Here is an 18,457-nt window from a genome sequence, read left to right as displayed (position 1 = left end):
AAAATCACTTTCTTTGTTCTAACAAATAACGCTGAAGTGAAAATGACAGAAATGTAAATAATGCAGTCAATTAACCGCTGAATGTTTAAAGGAAGGAAACATTTAGAGCATTTGTTCTGCACGCAAACAAACACACAGTGACACAATGATAAAAGCAATATATTCAGATTTATTTAAACCACATACATACACTGTACATTTCAAAAACAATCACTAGAGTTTCATTTGGTCCCACAGACAGACGTTACATGATACACGTCCCATCTTTCAGGTATTTCATGGACTCCATCTGTTGCGTCATTGCCAGAACTTCATGAAATCCGGTGCTGAGTCCAGACATGTGCTGGAAGTACGCCTCCTTCTCCACCTGGACCGACAGATTGTTCACCCCAGCGTCTTTCAAAACGGCCGTCACCTGTGAATGAGGAGAATTACAGTCAGACACTTCAGACTTTTAACCCTGGAGGAAGTTTTATAGAGTATGAGTCGTGTTTGTACCGACCTGCTGTATGATCCTCTGCTCCACCACGTCTGACATGATCTGCAGGTGGATGGTCCCTGCAATCATGTTGGCTGAATGCCTCCAGAAGTGAGGGTCTCTGTACGACAAAACTCCTTCAATCTTCTCGATCTGGAGCAGAAAAATTAGGCGTTCAATAGGCAGCATATTTACAAGTTAAAAACATTTCATAGTGCAGACCTCCACTAAAGCTGCACAATCCTCTAAATCTGACACAAAAAGTGTAAAATCAGTATCTGGATCACCAAAAGTGATGGGCAATGATGGAGACCATGCCACATTTTCTTTGCTGAAGTTGTAATCCAGCAAATAGAATAATTGTGTATGCTCACAGTACGAGTAGTTTGTCATCGAGAAGGCTGTCAGAAACAAAAAAAAAAAAAAAAACTAAATTAAATTAATATGCATAATTATGCAGCAAAATGCTCCAAAATGTAATCAGATTATTTCCTCCATATGAGATCCCTGAGGTGTCCAGTACGAAGATTCTCCTATGCACCAGTTTTTCAGTTATTGTGTTCACAAGAATGTGTCGACAGAGTCAAAGGTATACATATATAAATAATATAAATATGATATTTGAGATATTTTCTAAGCAACCAAACAGGCCTCCAACCACATAACATAAAAAAACATCAGATTCTACTGGTGTCAAGCCTTAAAAGAAAAGCACAATATCATTTTTTACACAGTAATGTTTTTCTGTTTGTAATTTTAAAAAACGCCACTAAACGACTTCATGTCCTCCCAGTGTCCTATATCTGTTTTTCCTCTTGTATATTTTATCTGATCTTTGTATTTGATGTATTTTGATTTTAATTCTTTCATTTGATTTTATTAATTTGGTTCCGAAGCACTTTGTGAAAAGTGCTGTTCAAATAAACTTTCGTAAAACCACCATTTGTTAGAGAAAACTGCAGTAACATTGTTCTCATCTCACCTTCTCCAGTGCACTGTTCAGGTCCTTCTCGTGTTCTGGGGGAGTTCGCAGAAGAAGAACCTCACAGGCGTCCTTCAGCAGAGGGATGACACTGAGAAAAATGAGCGTGGCGATGAAGAGCGAGCAAATCGGGTCAGCGATCAACCAGCCGAACTGCCGGATGAGGATGGTGGAGATGATCACTCCAACACTGCCTAAAGTATCAGCCAGGACATGAAGGAAAACACCTGGAAGAAAAAAAAAACACATAAGGGCTTTAACTGGTTCGCACTTCCCTCCCACTGGCTTTGTTTCTGTGCATTTCCCAGAACACACACCTCTCATGTTCGCGTTCATGCCTCCACCCACCGAGCCGTGGGAGTGCCCGTGTCCGCCGTGCCCATGACCACTGTGCCCGTGTCCTCCATGAGAATGGCCGTGACCTCCGTGGCTGTGCTCACTGTGGGAGTGGCCGTGGTGCGAGTGGCCGTGGTCATGTGATGAGCAGCTTTTGGCGCCGTGGGAGTGGGCGTGACTGAAAGCGCAGATACCCACCAGGTTGACCAGCAAGCCCCCGACAGACACCGGCTGCAGGAGAGAAAAAACAGCACGCACAGTTCAGACTGACTGATGTGCACAGTACTCAAGTCAATGTACTTTGTTACCCTCCACCGCTGAACACAAGTCAGGCAGCTGGCAAGGCATAAGAAACTACACTGACTACAGCATGGTGCTGGTTATCATCAGACACAGAACAGCAGCTATAGAATATCTGCACTGCCAGTGTTTTACCAGATTCAGGAACCGGGAACATAACTTTGAAGTAAAATGAAATTTAAATGTTAATCTTTGGGGTGTTTGATTACTGTATATGCTGCAAAGTGTTTGATTTGGCTCAGTTCTTGTTAAATTACCATCAATGCAGTATTTAATTTGCTACGTCTGATATTCTGTGTTTTGATACTGAGATATAGCACTCTGTGTTTTGCTCGCTTTGCTTTCAGTTTATCTTGCCTGTAATATAAACAGTGTCTTGTAAGCCCATGTGAGCTAAGCAGCTCTGCGTGTTTGACTCTAGGATAAAAGGATTCATTCATTCTTAAAGGGATTCCCCAGTGATTAGTTAAAGCACATGCATTTAACTGGGGAACTTGTGAGAGAGAGATTAAGGAAGTATAGTCAAGATCAGTGCAGCTGAGGCCAGGAAAGAAGTCCTTTAGCTCCTCGTCTCAATCGATGATGCAACTCTGTAGTGTTTCATAACAACCACAGTTGTAACACAAGCTTTTTGTCAAACATTTGTGGTCTCTAAGACAAGATTAGCCTGACAACATTTTATTTTCTTTTGACTTCAGAGCCACATTAAGTAGAGAACGAACACTAAACATGATGAGCAAACTCCTGTTAGTTTGCTTATTTTATTTGATTATTATATATTTCAACACAGAGCTTTTACTTTGAAAATAAATGCTTAGGTAAATAATTACTGAAGTGTGCAATGAGCAGCTCTATTATGTCGGACTGGAGAGAACTGTATCAGCAGATGCTCAATATTAAATGGCTACATGATCAGGACATGCAGATCAGAATTAATTCAAGTACATGAACATGATGAAGCAAACACAGATTCAGTTAAAAGCCTTTACATTAAAAGGTAGAAGCAGTTTACTCACAGTCAGCATGTCTGTGTTTATATTAGGAGGATCCAGTAAACGAGTGACTGACTCAACAAAGACAAAGAAAGCGATGACCATCAGGAACAGGCCGTTGATGAATCCAGAAAGTATTTCAACACGACCAAACCTGCAAAAAAAAAAAAAAAAAAAAAAAAGAAGAGTTCATTTTCAAACATGCAGCTGAATATTTAACATTTATTCCAGCATCTCCTCTCAAAGGCTTTTTTACATGTTCTAGATGGACTTTACCCATAGGAGAAGATCCTGGTAGCTTTCCAGCGGGTCATGAGGGCAGCAAACAGCCCCAGGACCAAAGCAGAGCAGTCAAACAGCATGTGGAAGCCGTCAGAGATCAGCCCCAGGCTGTTGGTCCAAACACCATAAAACAGCTCCACAAAGGTAAAAGCCTGAAACGTTCAGAGCAACAAATCTTACAAAATAAAAACAAAGTAGGACAAGTCACTTCCAAGTGTGAAAAACAGCCATAAATATTTTCTGCTAACAAAGTTGAAATTTATATCTTGAAAGCGTTGATCCAATTCTATTTTCCTCCTTATATTGTGATCTAAACACTGTCTCTAAGTCTCCTCTACACCACAAGGAGGTTTTAGTTTACTGAAATGTAAAACAGTCAATTTTCACGACCTTCCACCTGATGGTCAGCTGTGAGTTATCTCTTTGTGACATCATACGTACCAGGTTGAGACACAGGAAGTAGAAGATTTGTCTGGAGTCATATTCCTCCAGGATTTGTTTCAGTGAATCTTTGATGAACCGCGGGAGAGACTGCGACGTGTGCTGCAGGGCGTCGCCCATGAAGTTGTACAGAGGAGTCCCTTCAGGTGAGTAACCCACCAACGTGCCCTTCTGACCTTTCTTTGATGGAGACGAGAGGATACTGGACGCTGCAGAGAGAGATGAGGGCGGAGACAACGTGAGGAGAAATCATGGCGGATATACAAAATTTTGACTGCACCTCCATCCCTAAAATATGAGATGTAGTTGTGTATTTAGTATTTAGTACTCATCCTGCTGACTCCTGCCTACTTACACATGATGAAGAACATGGCGCTGACTAGCACTCCTCCTGAGAGCACATGCTCCGTGCTGACCTGCTGCGGTGGTTTGCTCATGGAGCGCAGCTGATCCGTCAGCGGGTGAGTCCAGAAGTTGGCCAGCAGCAGGGCGCTGAGGAAGAGGGCGATGGTGCCGTAGCGGGCACACCTCGGCGTCTCCATCTTTGCGCTGCACACGGCCTCGACGTAAAACTCCAGGATCATCACGGAGAAGATGATCATCCCGAATGGCAGGATGAGGGACGACCATGACTCTACTTTACTCTGGTGTTGAGACAGAGTGAACAGTGGTGAGCTGTGACATCATTTGAGCATAAACAGATACAGTCGTCACTGATTTACAGTATGGAGAGGTAGATCTAAACATAATACATGTTTATATGGTCATTCACACAACCCAAGTAATTTAAGAAAGTCAATTATGTCTGAATAAGGTGCTGGAGAAAATGTACAGGAAAGATTTTAGTTATATTTTGATTTAAGATTAACTAGTTACAACTAATATAATCTGCCATCTCTGACATTTGTATTTTATCTGGGAAAAGGGACAGACAACACCAGCTGAAAATGAGAAACTGCTCATATTTAGAGCATTTGTTTTACTGATCAAAAAAGTGAATATGAGAGCAAGGAGATTAAAGCTTCCATAACAGATTTATAAGAAACTGAGATATTTCATCAACCTGGAATGAAAAGGAAACAGTGCTGAAACCCAGATTCTGCATTTGATCAATTCTTTCTCTAAGAGTTTTGGGGACACAAAAACACTGGTAATAATTATAATATATAATATCTATTTCAAAGTAAGAAGAAATCCAGCTGTTAGTTTGACCTTGTGTTGAACAAGTAGAAATTTTCATTGTAATGTGGCTTTAATGAAAAGGTCACATCGTTACTAAAGAATGTAGGAATCCATCGTAAATACTTAAACCAAACTTGTTAATGAGGTCTTGTTCTGAATCAGTGTTACACTGACCAAAAAACAGAGTAGCATTGCTATCATTAGGTCTTGTCACAAAAAGAGAGACAAGACTGAGATTCTACAGCCATGCTAGCAGCTCCGTGAGGCTGTTCTACAGTAACGCTTTGAGCTAAATGCTACCATCAGCATGCTAACATGCTCATAATGAACAATGCTAACATGTTGATGTTTAGCAGGAATAACATTTACAATTTTCATCATCTTAGTTTACCATGTTAGCATGCTAACACTTGATGACTAACAGTACAGCTGAGGCTGATAGGAATGTCATTAGATTTGCAGATACTGTCCAACAGTAAAGCTTTGGACAGGGTGAAATTTTGCCCCGATGGTGGATGAAAAGTTAAGAGTTTACCAACGTCATCAGCATTCTTCCTGAGGGGAGCATGAATGTGAAGGACCAAATGTCATGGCAACCCATCCAATAGTTGTTGCAACATTTCAATCAAAGCCACAAAATCCAACCTCATGAAGGTGGTAGATGAAATCTCAGGGGATAACCAAAGTCATTAGCTTACATCATCTGGAACCATGGACAAATTTCACAACAATCCATCCAGTAAATGTTGAGTTATGTCAGTCTGGACCACAGTACTGGACTGAGTGACAAATAGACACACTGACACTGCCATGCCTGGAGCTGCTAGCATCGCTAAAACAGGACTGAGGGTATATGATGTAAACATTGGTAAAGATTTGTCATCTTGTCAAATGGTCTGTGCACTTACTTCTGTGGTCGCTGAGAGCACTATGACCCATGGCAGCAGCACCATGGCAGAAACCAGGTTGTCAAGGGCATAGAGGCGTTTTGCACCACCAATTTCCACTGATAATTTCCTGGAGACCGTGTGGAAGCCCACCTTCAGGCACAGGGAGGCCACCAGCAGCATAACACCACCCTGACAGGATGAACGTTAAAACAGTGGGTGGAAATTAATTTGGAATGCAAAACTAATACTTTATTGTGCTTCTCTTTAGGCAGCAGCAAACATAAAATTTACTGTGGGACATGAGCTTTGCTTACTTTGTGATCCGCAACCCCCAAAAATGCAATGGCAGTGTAGAGGAAATGAGTGAGCGCGCTGTCATGGTGTCCCTCAGCTTTAAGAGGACGAGTCAAGGAAAACACAACACAAACAGAGACATGTGATATCAACAACACTAACAGATCACATCAAAAAACACTGAGAACAGATGCAACTGTTGCCCTCCATATGGAGCAAAGGATACGATGCTCAGCCATCTTTGCCATGAGATCATCGTTGTCAAAGAGGAGGAGGCAGATCACAGCGATGATGAAGAAAGCAGCGCCTCTGGTCTGCAGAGTTGCACAAAAACCAAGCAACAGAAATGCATGTAAGGTCAGATATACCTGGAAGGGGCGGAGCTTTAGAGATCAAAGTTTCTGATTACAAACTAGTTGTGTGACTTTGTGTCCTCCTACCTTGGACGGCCCCCCTCCTGAGCTGGTGAACAAGACACCGAGGAGAGCAATGACCACCACATCGCTGTGCTCAAACAGCAACAGTGTCCTGTGATAGATATGAGCCAAGATTCAATTACATGTTGAACACAACAGTGTCTGCATGAACACACACTCTGATACAGTACCCCCACACACACAGTACTGATGTCTTTACATACTATGGGAAAAACAGTCTAATACAAATGTATCATTGTAGATAAACATTTCACCTTAGAGGTCCACAGAGAGTTAGGCCAAAGAATCCCAGGAGAGATATGACGCAGCTGAAAACAGCATGCTTTAATAACTTTATCCACTACAAAGAAAACAGATTTACAGATTAATCAATACAATATAATAAATACAGTTTCATTATAACATGATATTTTGCTTTTATAATACTCAACACAAACACTACAAACAACAAGACAGCATCCATAGGTGGATAAGAGAATTGAGAAACATGCATATGTCCCTGTTATGTTGAATTGTGGAGAAATGGTGGATATAATCAAACACCATAGAGAAAAATTTGGGTTTTTTCGCTCATAATATTGAAGGGGAAGAAATCAAACGAACCTGTCTTTTTGAGATGACTTTTCCAGAGGAAAAAGGCTTTTGAAAGAAAAGCAGAATAACAGCACTCCTGAGAAAAGGAAAGATCTCTGTCAGCATGTTGTCATCATCCATAAATTCAAAATGCAAAGAAATAACCACTGGTTGCAATTTCAATACAATGCATGAAATGAAACCTCATCAAGTAAATAAGTTCAGGAGTACTTACCCTAATTTTAGTGCAAAGATGAACTGGACAATGTGAACAACTTTTAGGATATCGTATGATTCAAAGATCCCAAGAGCCTTGAGGATCTTTGAGATGACCAGTAAAACTATGTACCTGGTTAACCTGAAGAGGAAAAGGAAATATAGAATAAGATATATTAGTGATCGAGTTGATGATACAGATCCCTCATCTGTATCTCTAATACATCCCCTCCACATTATTTTGCACTGTTACACTAAATATCTGCTGAAATAATCAGTCAGGTAATGGATTAGTAAAAACAAAAATCAATAACAATTATGACAATCCATTGATCACTATTAAGTTATTAATCAAGCAAAGACAGTAGCAAGATTTTCAATTGAAAAGGTGTACTCTGTTTAATAGTTTAGGTAGCAGCATATTTTAGATATTTGGACAATTGTGGTGGACATTTTTCACAATATCAAACACTTTATAAACTAAACAACAAACCGCATATGTGGACTACAGCTAGTCATCTGACCTCTCTGACTTAGGGGTAAGAAAACAGTCAATAACTCACACCAGTTAGATGAGATTAACGTAAACAACACAACAGAGACATACCTAGAATTAGGCACTTCGACCATGCCCAGTTTCCCCCCTGAGAGCACGTTGCTGCTGTATTTCTCTTCCATTTTCAAGCTCCCAATCTCGACCAGTTTAAGTCCAGCAACAGTATTTATGTTCCCGTTACCTCGTCATCACTGTTACCTTAATAGTGAAGCTGAACCGCCACAGCTAAAGAGTATGAACTGGCTTTTTCTAGCCCTAATACATCCCCCTGCTTTAACTTAATAAAATGTTTAAAGTGAACTGTAAACAAACAGAAACCAACAGTCAGCTGGCATACTCTTAGCCTGTTAGCTAGCTAGCTAGCCATCTGGCATGTCAGTTAGCTTTTTATCCAAGGTTTGTAGCTGCGACACGTCCTGTGGACGGTGTACATCAAACTGACACAGGCGGTCGCGTAGTCAGAGCACGAAAATGTACAGGTTTTAGGTTGAGTTGACCACAGTGAACGCTGAAGTCCGTAATGAAAGAGTAAAACAATAAGCTGACAAAAGAGTCACAGCACTTCCGGACACGGTAAACATTCCACGTCACGTACGTCTATTCGTCAGAGTCGCGCCTGCGCAGTTCTGCCCTTGGACGTGCCGGGGGGGCGATGGTGGTGGTGGCACTGCGACTGGGAAAAGTGACCTGACTCAGGTGAGCTATGTACCAGTGTTCACCAGCTTTCATTAATCAGTGTATTATATATTATATGATATATATTATAGTTTATATTTTATACCGAGGGTCATGCTCGTTATGGAAAGCTTTTCCCGCCAGGACAAAAATAGGTGACATGCCAGGAATGAGTCAGGTCTGAGATACCAAGTAATGATATTTATCTCATAATTTTCTGTTATTCTGACAGACTCAAAATGATGACTTAGTTTCTCAAAATACTGAGTTAAAAGTAAAAGATCTTTACTTAATATTTCATAATTTTATTCACAAATCCCACATTTCCACAAGCTATTTCGTGGTTATGACTTAGCGACAGAAGTCCAGATGTCATCAAATTGTGACTCACAGCTGATAACTTTGACCTACCACGAGTATTTTTATATTTCTCGTTCCAAACTTTTTCATGTTGTTTTTCTTTTCCTGGTGGAAATTAGCTTTCAAAGTATCTACTACTGTACTGGACAGTATGACTTCAACGTCTTATTCTTATGCCTTCATATTAAACAACTACAGCTCCCATGAGGCTTTGACAACAGTTCTGTGGCTAAAGACTCATGGGATATGTTGTTCCACTTATTTCAAATCAATTCAAACTGTTTCCTGTTGTCTGGTTTATTTGAGATTTTCTCCTCTTCCCTTCCGCTTCACAAACTAATATCATTGTATTACAATGAGCCATGTTGTGAATTCATTGTATAGAAAGAAAACCAACGTATGGAAGCAAAAAGAGAGACAGCAAACACACACAGTAGCTGATGTAGAAATGTAACATCACACTCTTCTGAATTAGTCGAAGCAGCTTCACGCATGTTTTTCTTTCTCTCTGAGCCTAATTAGGTGATTTTAAAATCATTGTCTTGTTAGTCCTGCAGCTGATGAAGCAACCTCATCACCGATGTTATGTATGTGGAAACAAAGCTTTTGGTAAAGACAAAACAAAGAAACAGAACCACGCTAAGATTTCACAAACTTTGTTAAAACATAACAGAGCATGAGCATTTTTGGTGAGATATTGGCTTTAAATCTTATAAAATATAATCCGCCTCCTGATTGTCCTTCTTTTATGTTATCTGGATCTTTTAGATTAGTTTCCCATATACTATATTAAACGTGTTACTACAATTTATTCCCAGAAGGGAAAAAATCTTGCTGAGGAGATTAAAAAAGCTGTTATTACCAGTAGAAATATGTTTTTGTCAGACAGGGGTATGAGATGCTTATGTTATTGTTGCTGGGATAAGAGCTTTATTAGAGAATCAAGTCAAAGAGACAGTTTTGTCCCAAATGATTCAGAAATATGAGAGATTTCAGTGGCATCCAGTGGAGAAGAAAGTCTTGATTTCTAGGACAGTGGTAATGACACAAACTCAGTGGGGTCCACAGAGTCCAAGCAGGACCTTCTGATAATGTTCCTCAGTTTCTCTCTGTGAAACGGAGACAAAGATGTGTTAGCTGAGACACACTGAAGATGTCATTTCTTCACTTAATGAGCTTGGAAGTGAAAAATAGATATGTCTTCTCACCAGTATGTGTTCCTGCAGACTGATGTCGTACATGGCCCTGTATTCCTCCACAATCTTCTTCAGGTCGATCTCAGAGCGGCTCACCAGCACCCTGGTCAGCGTATTCTCACATGTGCCGTGGCCCTGTGACGACGGAGCACGTCTGTGTTCAGTTAAGTGTTCTCATCCATGTCACAGAAAGTTATGTACCATTGTGATGTGCAACATCTGTGTATTGTCAGCTGCATCGCTACAGTTAATCTGTGTTTTTTAGAAGGTGAAAATATTTGCAGAGAAATCTGAAATGTTGCTTGTGATTGCAGCACATTGTGAGTGACTTTTCAGTTTATTACTATTTCAACTACAGTCCATAGTTGGCTTTTGAAAGAAAGACATAAATACAAAACAAGTGATATCTACTGGGATATCTACTTTTGCGTGTTTCATTCAACCTTCCCCCTGCCTTCTAAATTTAAAGACCCACTCTCAAACTCCAGACCCGCAGTTAGTACCACAGACTTGCTGGTTAAAATCTAGATAACCCCAATGACATCATCAGTTTTTAATTCATTCAGACTTTGGAGAGTTCCTCCGACTGAAGACATTTTACATTCACCGATCAAGCAGTTCTCCTCACGCTTCAGTCCACATGCAGAGTTGTATAAAGAAAAAAACAAAAAAAAACAAAAAACAAAAACCATGAGCTTGTGTCACTCTGAGTAAGCAAGAAAAATAGCATATGACCCAGAAACTTGAACTATCTCTTTAAGGTTTAAGATATTGTACAAATAATTTATTTATTTATGCTAATCAAAAGATGTCAAGGTTATAAAAGTTTAGGTAAAAATTATGTTTTGGTGAAGTTGCTCAAGGAAAACATAAATTTAGCAGAAAATGTTTGTGGAAAAGTCAGACACACAAACACACACACACACACACACACACACACACACACACACACACACTATCCGCCCTAACATATGGTGAGAGAGGGAAGCAGAGAGATATTCATACGCACCTTCATGGCCAGATGGAGTTTCTCAGCAAAGAAAGCTGGTGTGTTCCAGGCACATTTCACTGAACATCAAAGAGACACACACACACACACAGACACACACACACAAACATCATGCCGTGTCCAGATGCACAGCTTACAGTGTTTCTTCACCTCTTATATTATAGAGTTTCATGTTCAGGCTGAAGTAGTTCATAAAAAGTTTTAAATCCTCCCTGATCTCACTTTTCTTCATTTTCACTTATTCAGCTGGAAATGTTTTTTTATTATTTGTGCATTTAAGGTGTTTTTCAATCCCCCCTTCTTCCACTGTTTTATATTGGATGGCACATTCAAAATCATGTTTTAAAAAAGGTTTTAGAGTGTTGAACCGTTTTGTTCTGCCAGGGGTGGTTTTAAAGCATCACTTTGTCCAGAAGGTGGTCTGTCCATCCACCCACCCATCAGAGAATGAATGTGTAAAACATCCACTGGCCAGATTTCCTTAAAATTTACTGTGAATATTCAGGGTCACATTGAATTTGTTGACCCTCTGATCTTTCCTGTAGAGTCATGATGGCGCCACATTTCTCACTCGTACAAAGGCAATATCAGACATATTGCTATGAAATTTACTGAGCTCATCCATGCTCCCTAGAGGATCACTCTGTTTGATCTCATGATCTTTTGTTTCACTCCACCCACAGAATAAACTTTTATATTTTGACCCCAGAAAGCAAAAAAATCAGTATGTTGTTCAATGAGTGGAGCACTTTCTCTGTTGTGGTTAAATATTTCCGCCTGTGTCCTGTCAGCAGATCCTCCATATTAACATCAGCTGAGCAGCACTATAGTCAGAGCTTGTCAATGACAAAATAAGTGCTTGAAAATCCCTGACAACATGGTTTCACTATTTCTCTGTAATATTAAATATTCAATAACAGCAATCAAGGTTAAAGTTTGGAAGCTCTGTGGGTGTGTTTAGATCAGATTTGATACAGCAGCCTGACAAGACAAGCAAACAGCTGTTATATGTTGTTAAATGCTAACTAGCATATAGAGATATGTGACATCACCATCCTCCAGCTGAACCCCACCCTCTTCAATCCAGTGAGAAAAGCACAGACACAGAAATAACTTGACTTGATTAACAAAGACTATGGCAGACAATGTTGTGTTCATGTACTGTAGGACAACTTTGCTCATAGTGAGAAGCCAATTGAGAAAATGCTTTTCATAGTCTTTAAAATTTTCTTCTGTATGTACCCTGAAACTCAGCAAAATATAAAGTAGATAGACCTAAAGACACCTAATCACGTCACATCAGGAAATATATGACGACATCAACTTTACCTATGTCAATAAGACAGTCTTCAATGTCTCCTCTCAGCTCAATGTCCAGGGCTTTAGGTAATGTGATGTCACTGACGCAGGCGTATTGCTGGAATGCTAACAGGTGAACACACAAATAACATGCATTTATGGGTAAATGGGTTATTGTAGTCGTCAGACAGAAACCAGGCGCCTCTCCAAGTTATTGTCTTCAAGGTACAAGGTTGCTGCATTATACCATAAGCATTTCTGGAATTTAAAAAACACTCTTTAAAGGGATGTTTACACATGAACATCCAGAATTCATGAGTTCAGCTGAACAACAAAAGATGAATAACAACAAGTTTGCAGTTAGGAGGCAGATAGTGTAGGTTGCAACAGCTCTCACTGGACAAGGGGACCAGATGTTTTTAGACATTTCTTGTGTAGGTTTTCTGCCAGAGATCCAAGTGTTTTATTTCACAGAGGTTATTTTTGCTTTATTCATCATGTCATGTCAAAGTATGTGTAATACACCAACCAGATGACCTCAGACCCTCCTACTTATTCCTGTTCACCTGACTGCCACACCCATTCCCGCACCTGTTCCAGTCACCTGAGCTCTCCACACCTGCACCCCATTCCCTCATCAGCCCTGCACTACATATACCAGTTCACTTCCTGTGTTCACTGCCAGATCTCCTGCATCAGCATGTGTTTCCCTGTGTCCCTGCTACCTGTGTGTAGTGTCCTGTTGTCTGCGCCTGCCCGTGTGCCTGCCTGCGTGCCTACTTGCCCTCCTGCCTGACTCTGTATTGTTCCTACGCTGCTGGGTGTGTTCCACCTGTCACCTGGAGGAGTGTGGTTCCACCTGTTTGCCCAGATGTGGGTGTCTTCATTTAAAAGTGAAGGCTTTGAGTGTTTCAACCTAACAGCTGAAGCATTCACACATTTCGAACACACTCACTCTTAGAGAGCTGCGGCCCACTCCGTGTGGTCAGGATGTTGATGAAGGCGGAGACGTCGACTCCTGAAGTGTTCTCACCTGCCTCAAACAGCATCTACAGATAGAAAACAGTAACACTGTTAACCTGTGAAGAATGTTTGGTGATATATACATGTATATGTGATAGTTTTGCGCGTCTGTCTTCTGATTGGCTGACAGTTTTGAGTGACACATGGCCAGGCTAACCACAGGTCATAGATTTTAGTTTTTTGTAGCTTGGTAAAACTCACTAGTAAATGCAAATGGCGATGATCAGCCAGCGCTGAAATGAGCTGAATAAACGATTAAATGCTGCCATATTTCAGAAAAAATAAACTTGAGCCTTTTGCCTATAATAGAACTGTCCTTGGGATGGTTCTGTATTGATGTATTGATATTCTGACATCCAACAATTGTGCAGCATTTCCTCAACATTTTTCTGACTTGTAGCTTGTGAGCTCAGTGACAGAATGAACCGCTTGGTTTTGTGTTGTTAATGAAGTTAAAACTAAGAAAAAAGAAAAGATTGGATGGTGGGTCCATGTGGGCTGTGCATGACAGAGGGCAGTGACTTTGTTGTGACATCACAAACTTACAGAAGTCCCAACAACTTGTTTTAAGGCACAGTTTCTGAATACAGATTATGTGCATGTCTCCATGGATTGCATGATTTAATACTTTCTCAGTATTTATACAGCACCTACACCTGCTTTATAATCAAAATAGATAGGGAAATCTAACTTTCTACATTATGGGGCCTTTAAAAACTACAGTGCCCTAATACTGTAGAAAATTAGAACCTTTTTAAAAACATGAAACTATCTTCAATAAGAACCAATGAGCTTGTGACAGTGTTGCAGACAGGATAGGTAAGTTTGACAGTATTTATTTGTTTTTTTCAAGGGATTTTTTGACAACAGAAATAAAGAATAACACCAGTCATATAGTTTAAAAGTTGATTTTCCTGAACTTTACCTCTGCGTCCTTTCGGGACAGAGCCAGGTCAACTTCAGTGCTCTCATCCTTGTTTGCTTTCAACATGGCCAGAAGGGCTGTGGTGAAGTCACCACTGGTCTCATCCTCAATAACCTCCTCCAGATCCTTTCCATACTCTGAGGGATCAAGAGCATTTCAGTACAAAGATCACACACTCTGCAATAATATAATGGCAGTGGTTATGTAGGGTATGTTTAGAGGTTAACAATGATAACAGTGCAGCACTGTGTGGAAATTCAGTGTTATACTGCTCCACTGGAGACACTACAGAGTGTCAGTTACATACCGAAGATATTACATGAAATGTGAGGACCTCTCAGCAGTTCACAGCTCATGTACAACCACACATAATAAAGTAATGGGACCGAAGCGAGGCAAACCTTCTTTGAAGACTCTCTTGATCTCTCGAATCTCTTGGTTTGATCTGGTTGCCAGAATCTCCACCAGGACTTCCTCATGTGTGCCCAGACCCTGTTGGAAAGGAGCAAATACCAGAAGTGAGTGATGAAATTTAAAACAGTAATTCAAAGGTAAAATTGTTTTTTTATAGGACCCCAAGTGTTATCCAAGCATTAAAGATATTAGTTACAGAACTAATGTTTAAAGAAAAAACAGCAGTGAATCACCAAGCAACAGCTGTGCCTAGAAATGCCAGATACAGCTTATTGAGTTATTTTTAACAGGCTTTAAGTGTTATATGTGAAGTTCAGTTTAAAGCTCCTCATAACTCGATTTTTACTAAATGGTGAGGATACATATACACAGACATCCAGAAAAGCTTCTCTCTTTTTTAATGTTAAAGGAAAATAATCTATTTATGTGATTAGATCACAAAATAATGACTACACCTTACTGCCAATCTCAAGAGTGTTGATTTGCAGGAAGACTGTTGAAGACTGGCAGCAGAGACTAATTCCGGTCAGGAAAATGAATCTGTAGTTTGCCATCCTTCATTATCAACAGTAAAATGCCTTTGAGCAAGGCACTTAACTAGTAACTGCTGCTGCTGAGAGAGGGATCACTTCTTTACTTTGTTCTCATTGTCCTACACAAGGTTAATTATATACAATTTTGCCACTGAAAAACCTGAAAATAAAATATGGTACATGTAATAGCTTACTCAGCTCAACTAATGCTCAACCTTTTTGAAAGATGAAAACCATTCAGAGGCCAAATCAAAGAGGAATTCACTGCTGGTAGAACAACAAAGAGTTACACATAGAGTGATATCTGGAAATATTCTCCATTGATATTTAGCACACAAACCTCTGATATTTACCTTTGTGGCTTTCCTGAGCTGGTAGGCATCAAAGTGAGCTGGTGTCATGAGCAGAGCCAGAGAGACATCCTCTAAATCTGAACGCAGAGCTCCCTTCAGATCTTCATCCAGCCTCTGCAACACACAGGGAGCAGCCACATGAAGACACGAGGGAACTATAGTTCATGAAATTCATGGCGTTACACACTAAAACACACTAAAACTACTGCAGAAAGTTAAAGCCATTATGTCCTGATTTGTGTGTGTATGAGTAAAACATTTTCAAATTCTTCACATATGAGCTTTAAACATTTGCTGAACAATGACCACTATCACCACTAGTTATAACTACAGGATCATAGCAGATTAAATTTCCCTTCAGTCAGCTGCTTTAAAGACATTTCTCTTTATACAGCCTGACTGAGAGTGAATGGAAGGGAACCACCAATAATAATGGTCCTTCTTGTGAGGTCTGCTGGATTTACTTGTTAACATTAGTGATGAAATGTTACATGAGAAAAGTAGCACAAGTAGCGATGAGTCATAAGGAAAAACTGCCTAAGCAGTGAGGAACCGTCAGGCCACACATCAGCATTTTACTCTCTTTACTCTTTTTAATTTAATCATTATTCTCTTCCAATTCTAACTTCATCCTCATTTTGTTGTAAATTTGCTTTAGAAATGAAAAGGTTACTGTCCTGTAACCATGAAAACAGAGTTAACCAATCAGATTTTTCTTTTTCTTTGTTGTTGTCTCTTGGCAGAGAAAAGGTGAACTCAGTGGTTAGGACCTCAGAACCGGCACAGGAGGCTGGAAGCCTCCACAGCGGGGTGTGTTTGTTTAGTAAGTGGCAGGTGAATTAACCAATCACATTATGATTTATAGTGAGTGGGACCAAAACTCACTGCTCTAGGCCAGAGCTGGTCATAACTTTACTGAGTAAAGTTTGGTTGCGTGTATTTAATTAAACAAGGTTGTGTTTTATTACTTATAATTAAGATTTTTTATTTCTTCCTTCAAACGTACCACAGTCTTATGAGTCATATGTCTTATGTATAATGTGAAAGATTAATTAATCTTTGGTGTAATTGTAGCCTGTTAAACCCAAAGGGTTAATGTGAGGAAATAAGAATTGCAAGAGCAGCTTTAATTCTAATGCAGCACAGGGATTGAATGACTTGTTGTCATAACAACTGACCTCATTTGTTTTGCAAAAGTGTAAATGCTCAAAACACTTTACATAGTGAGGTCAGAATGATGACTGACATTTAATGTTTCAGGCTTACATTAAGATTTTTCAAGACACTTTCTTAATTTTCTCACCTCCCCAGTGGACGCCTCATAAACGGCTTTGATCTTCTGCCTCTGCTCGTTGTTTCTCTTCACCAGGACTGAAATGATCACATCCTCGTCCACTCCTGTGAGGAACAAGCTGCACTTTTACCTCGCTGTCTTTAAAGCACTGAGAGGAGAGCCAGAACATTTCACAGCAACCTAACCTAACCTTACATACATGAGGTCATCTTTAAGAAAACGGGAGTGAGCAGACACACCTTTGCTTTCAATGGCGCTCTGCAGAACTGAAGCGTCAGCGCTGGCATTGAAGTTGGGGTACGGGGTGACTGTTCCATAATACTTCGGCTTCGGTTTACCCTTCACCTACAAGAACAAACAGATACAGATGCCTTACAAACTCTGGACAGGATGATGAGCTGCCAGGGTTGACAGAGCTATGAAATTCATACGAAGAACAAATACTACAATGTCTCTCATTAAAACCTGGATCTCAAACTGGAATTACACAGCATTCATCGTAACTGGAGTTAGCCAACATCAGGTGTATGCTCCCAATGACTGGTCGCTCCTACAGGTGATACTCACTGTAACTGTGTCATCTTCAGGGTCTCTGTTATGGATGACATTCTTGAAAAATTTCTTAAAGATGGACATCTTTCCTCAGCTGGAGGGTTTAAAAAAAGAAACAAAGACTGTAGAGGGAAAAAGGTGAAGAAAGACAAACAGGAGGTTAGAGTGATTTAAAATGGTTCTTATCATATTTCACAATGTAAAAACCTCACCCGTGCTACAGGAGACTGTCCTCACACCCCAGTCTGTAAATCTCTGGATGTCACAGTATTTAGCTTGGTCTGTGTCTCCACCCAACTCTGTGCAGATGATTCTCAGGCAGGTTTGTTTTCGCCTGCAGAGGATCAGCCAATCATCTGTCACCTCTCAAAGACAGCATTCCTGCAAGGTGACAGTCTGAGGTTTGGACACCTCTGACTGGTTGGGTGACTCTTCTGTTCGGGCTTGTGATGGAAATTTTGAAGTGCTTCACCCTTTGATCAAACAACTTATCATTCACGCAGACATGTAGCAAACAGTGTCAACTCAGATACAAGCGACTAGTTCATAACTTAAAGGAGCTGGTGAAGAAAACTCACCTAAAAACTGACCTGAGACAACACAATGTTGTTTTTGCACAATTGCATAACTGAACCTGTTCTTCCACATTTTTATCTTGGGCTGTGAAAAGGGAACTCAGCAGATTTTATGCATTAAAGTCTGTTTATAGATCCTAGGGAGCTCGCCTGCATGTTTGAAAAAAGTTTTATGAAGATTTCTGTGGCTCCAGAGGGAGCTACACAATGTCCTCAAGTGATGTCACCTGAGTCAGGGTCTGTTGGGTCTGAAGAATACAAGTTTGAAAATGAAAACATTTTTGTTAAGT

General features: G+C 40.2%; 2 protein-coding genes across 3 annotated transcripts; both read right to left on the bottom strand.

Annotated features, from left to right (window-relative positions):
* Nucleotides 1–149: 149 nt before the first annotated feature.
* slc30a5 (solute carrier family 30 member 5) lies at nucleotides 150–8,568 on the bottom strand. Of its 2 annotated transcripts, XM_071465917.1 has the most exons (16): nucleotides 8,011–8,567; nucleotides 7,423–7,545; nucleotides 7,218–7,284; nucleotides 6,869–6,954; nucleotides 6,618–6,705; nucleotides 6,404–6,491; nucleotides 6,198–6,274; nucleotides 5,902–6,072; nucleotides 4,167–4,455; nucleotides 3,812–4,020; nucleotides 3,365–3,522; nucleotides 3,113–3,242; nucleotides 1,778–2,027; nucleotides 1,461–1,687; nucleotides 503–631; nucleotides 150–415 (listed from the first exon to the last, which is right to left on the bottom strand). In XM_071465917.1, the coding sequence occupies exons 1-16, from the start codon at nucleotides 8,079–8,081 to the stop codon at nucleotides 245–247; spliced, it is 2,334 nt and encodes a 777-aa protein (XP_071322018.1). In that variant the 5' UTR covers nucleotides 8,082–8,567; the 3' UTR covers nucleotides 150–244. The 2 variants fall into 2 exon arrangements, with proteins under 2 accessions (XP_071322018.1, XP_071322016.1); XM_071465915.1 differs by having other exon boundaries at nucleotides 1,461–2,027; nucleotides 8,011–8,568.
* Nucleotides 8,569–9,266: 698 nt separating this feature from the next.
* LOC139611333 (annexin A1-like) lies at nucleotides 9,267–17,940 on the bottom strand. The gene is made up of 12 exons (XM_071465918.1): nucleotides 17,805–17,940; nucleotides 17,608–17,714; nucleotides 17,280–17,385; nucleotides 17,050–17,144; nucleotides 15,747–15,860; nucleotides 14,848–14,938; nucleotides 14,447–14,583; nucleotides 13,454–13,547; nucleotides 12,529–12,624; nucleotides 11,200–11,258; nucleotides 10,203–10,325; nucleotides 9,267–10,103 (listed from the first exon to the last, which is right to left on the bottom strand). The coding sequence occupies exons 2-12, from the start codon at nucleotides 17,674–17,676 to the stop codon at nucleotides 10,047–10,049; spliced, it is 1,041 nt and encodes a 346-aa protein (XP_071322019.1). The 5' UTR covers nucleotides 17,677–17,714; nucleotides 17,805–17,940; the 3' UTR covers nucleotides 9,267–10,046.
* Nucleotides 17,941–18,457: the final 517 nt, after the last annotated feature.

The sequence above is a fragment of the Trachinotus anak genome, unplaced genomic scaffold (assembly GCF_046630095.1).
Source record: "Trachinotus anak isolate AG129_WGS33_773 ecotype Australia unplaced genomic scaffold, CSIRO_AGI_Tana_v1 ptg000028l, whole genome shotgun sequence".
Taxonomy (NCBI): domain Eukaryota; kingdom Metazoa; phylum Chordata; class Actinopteri; order Carangiformes; family Carangidae; genus Trachinotus; species Trachinotus anak.
The sequence above is the reverse complement of the archived record's forward strand: the minus strand, read 5'-3'. Positions and strand labels throughout refer to the sequence as shown.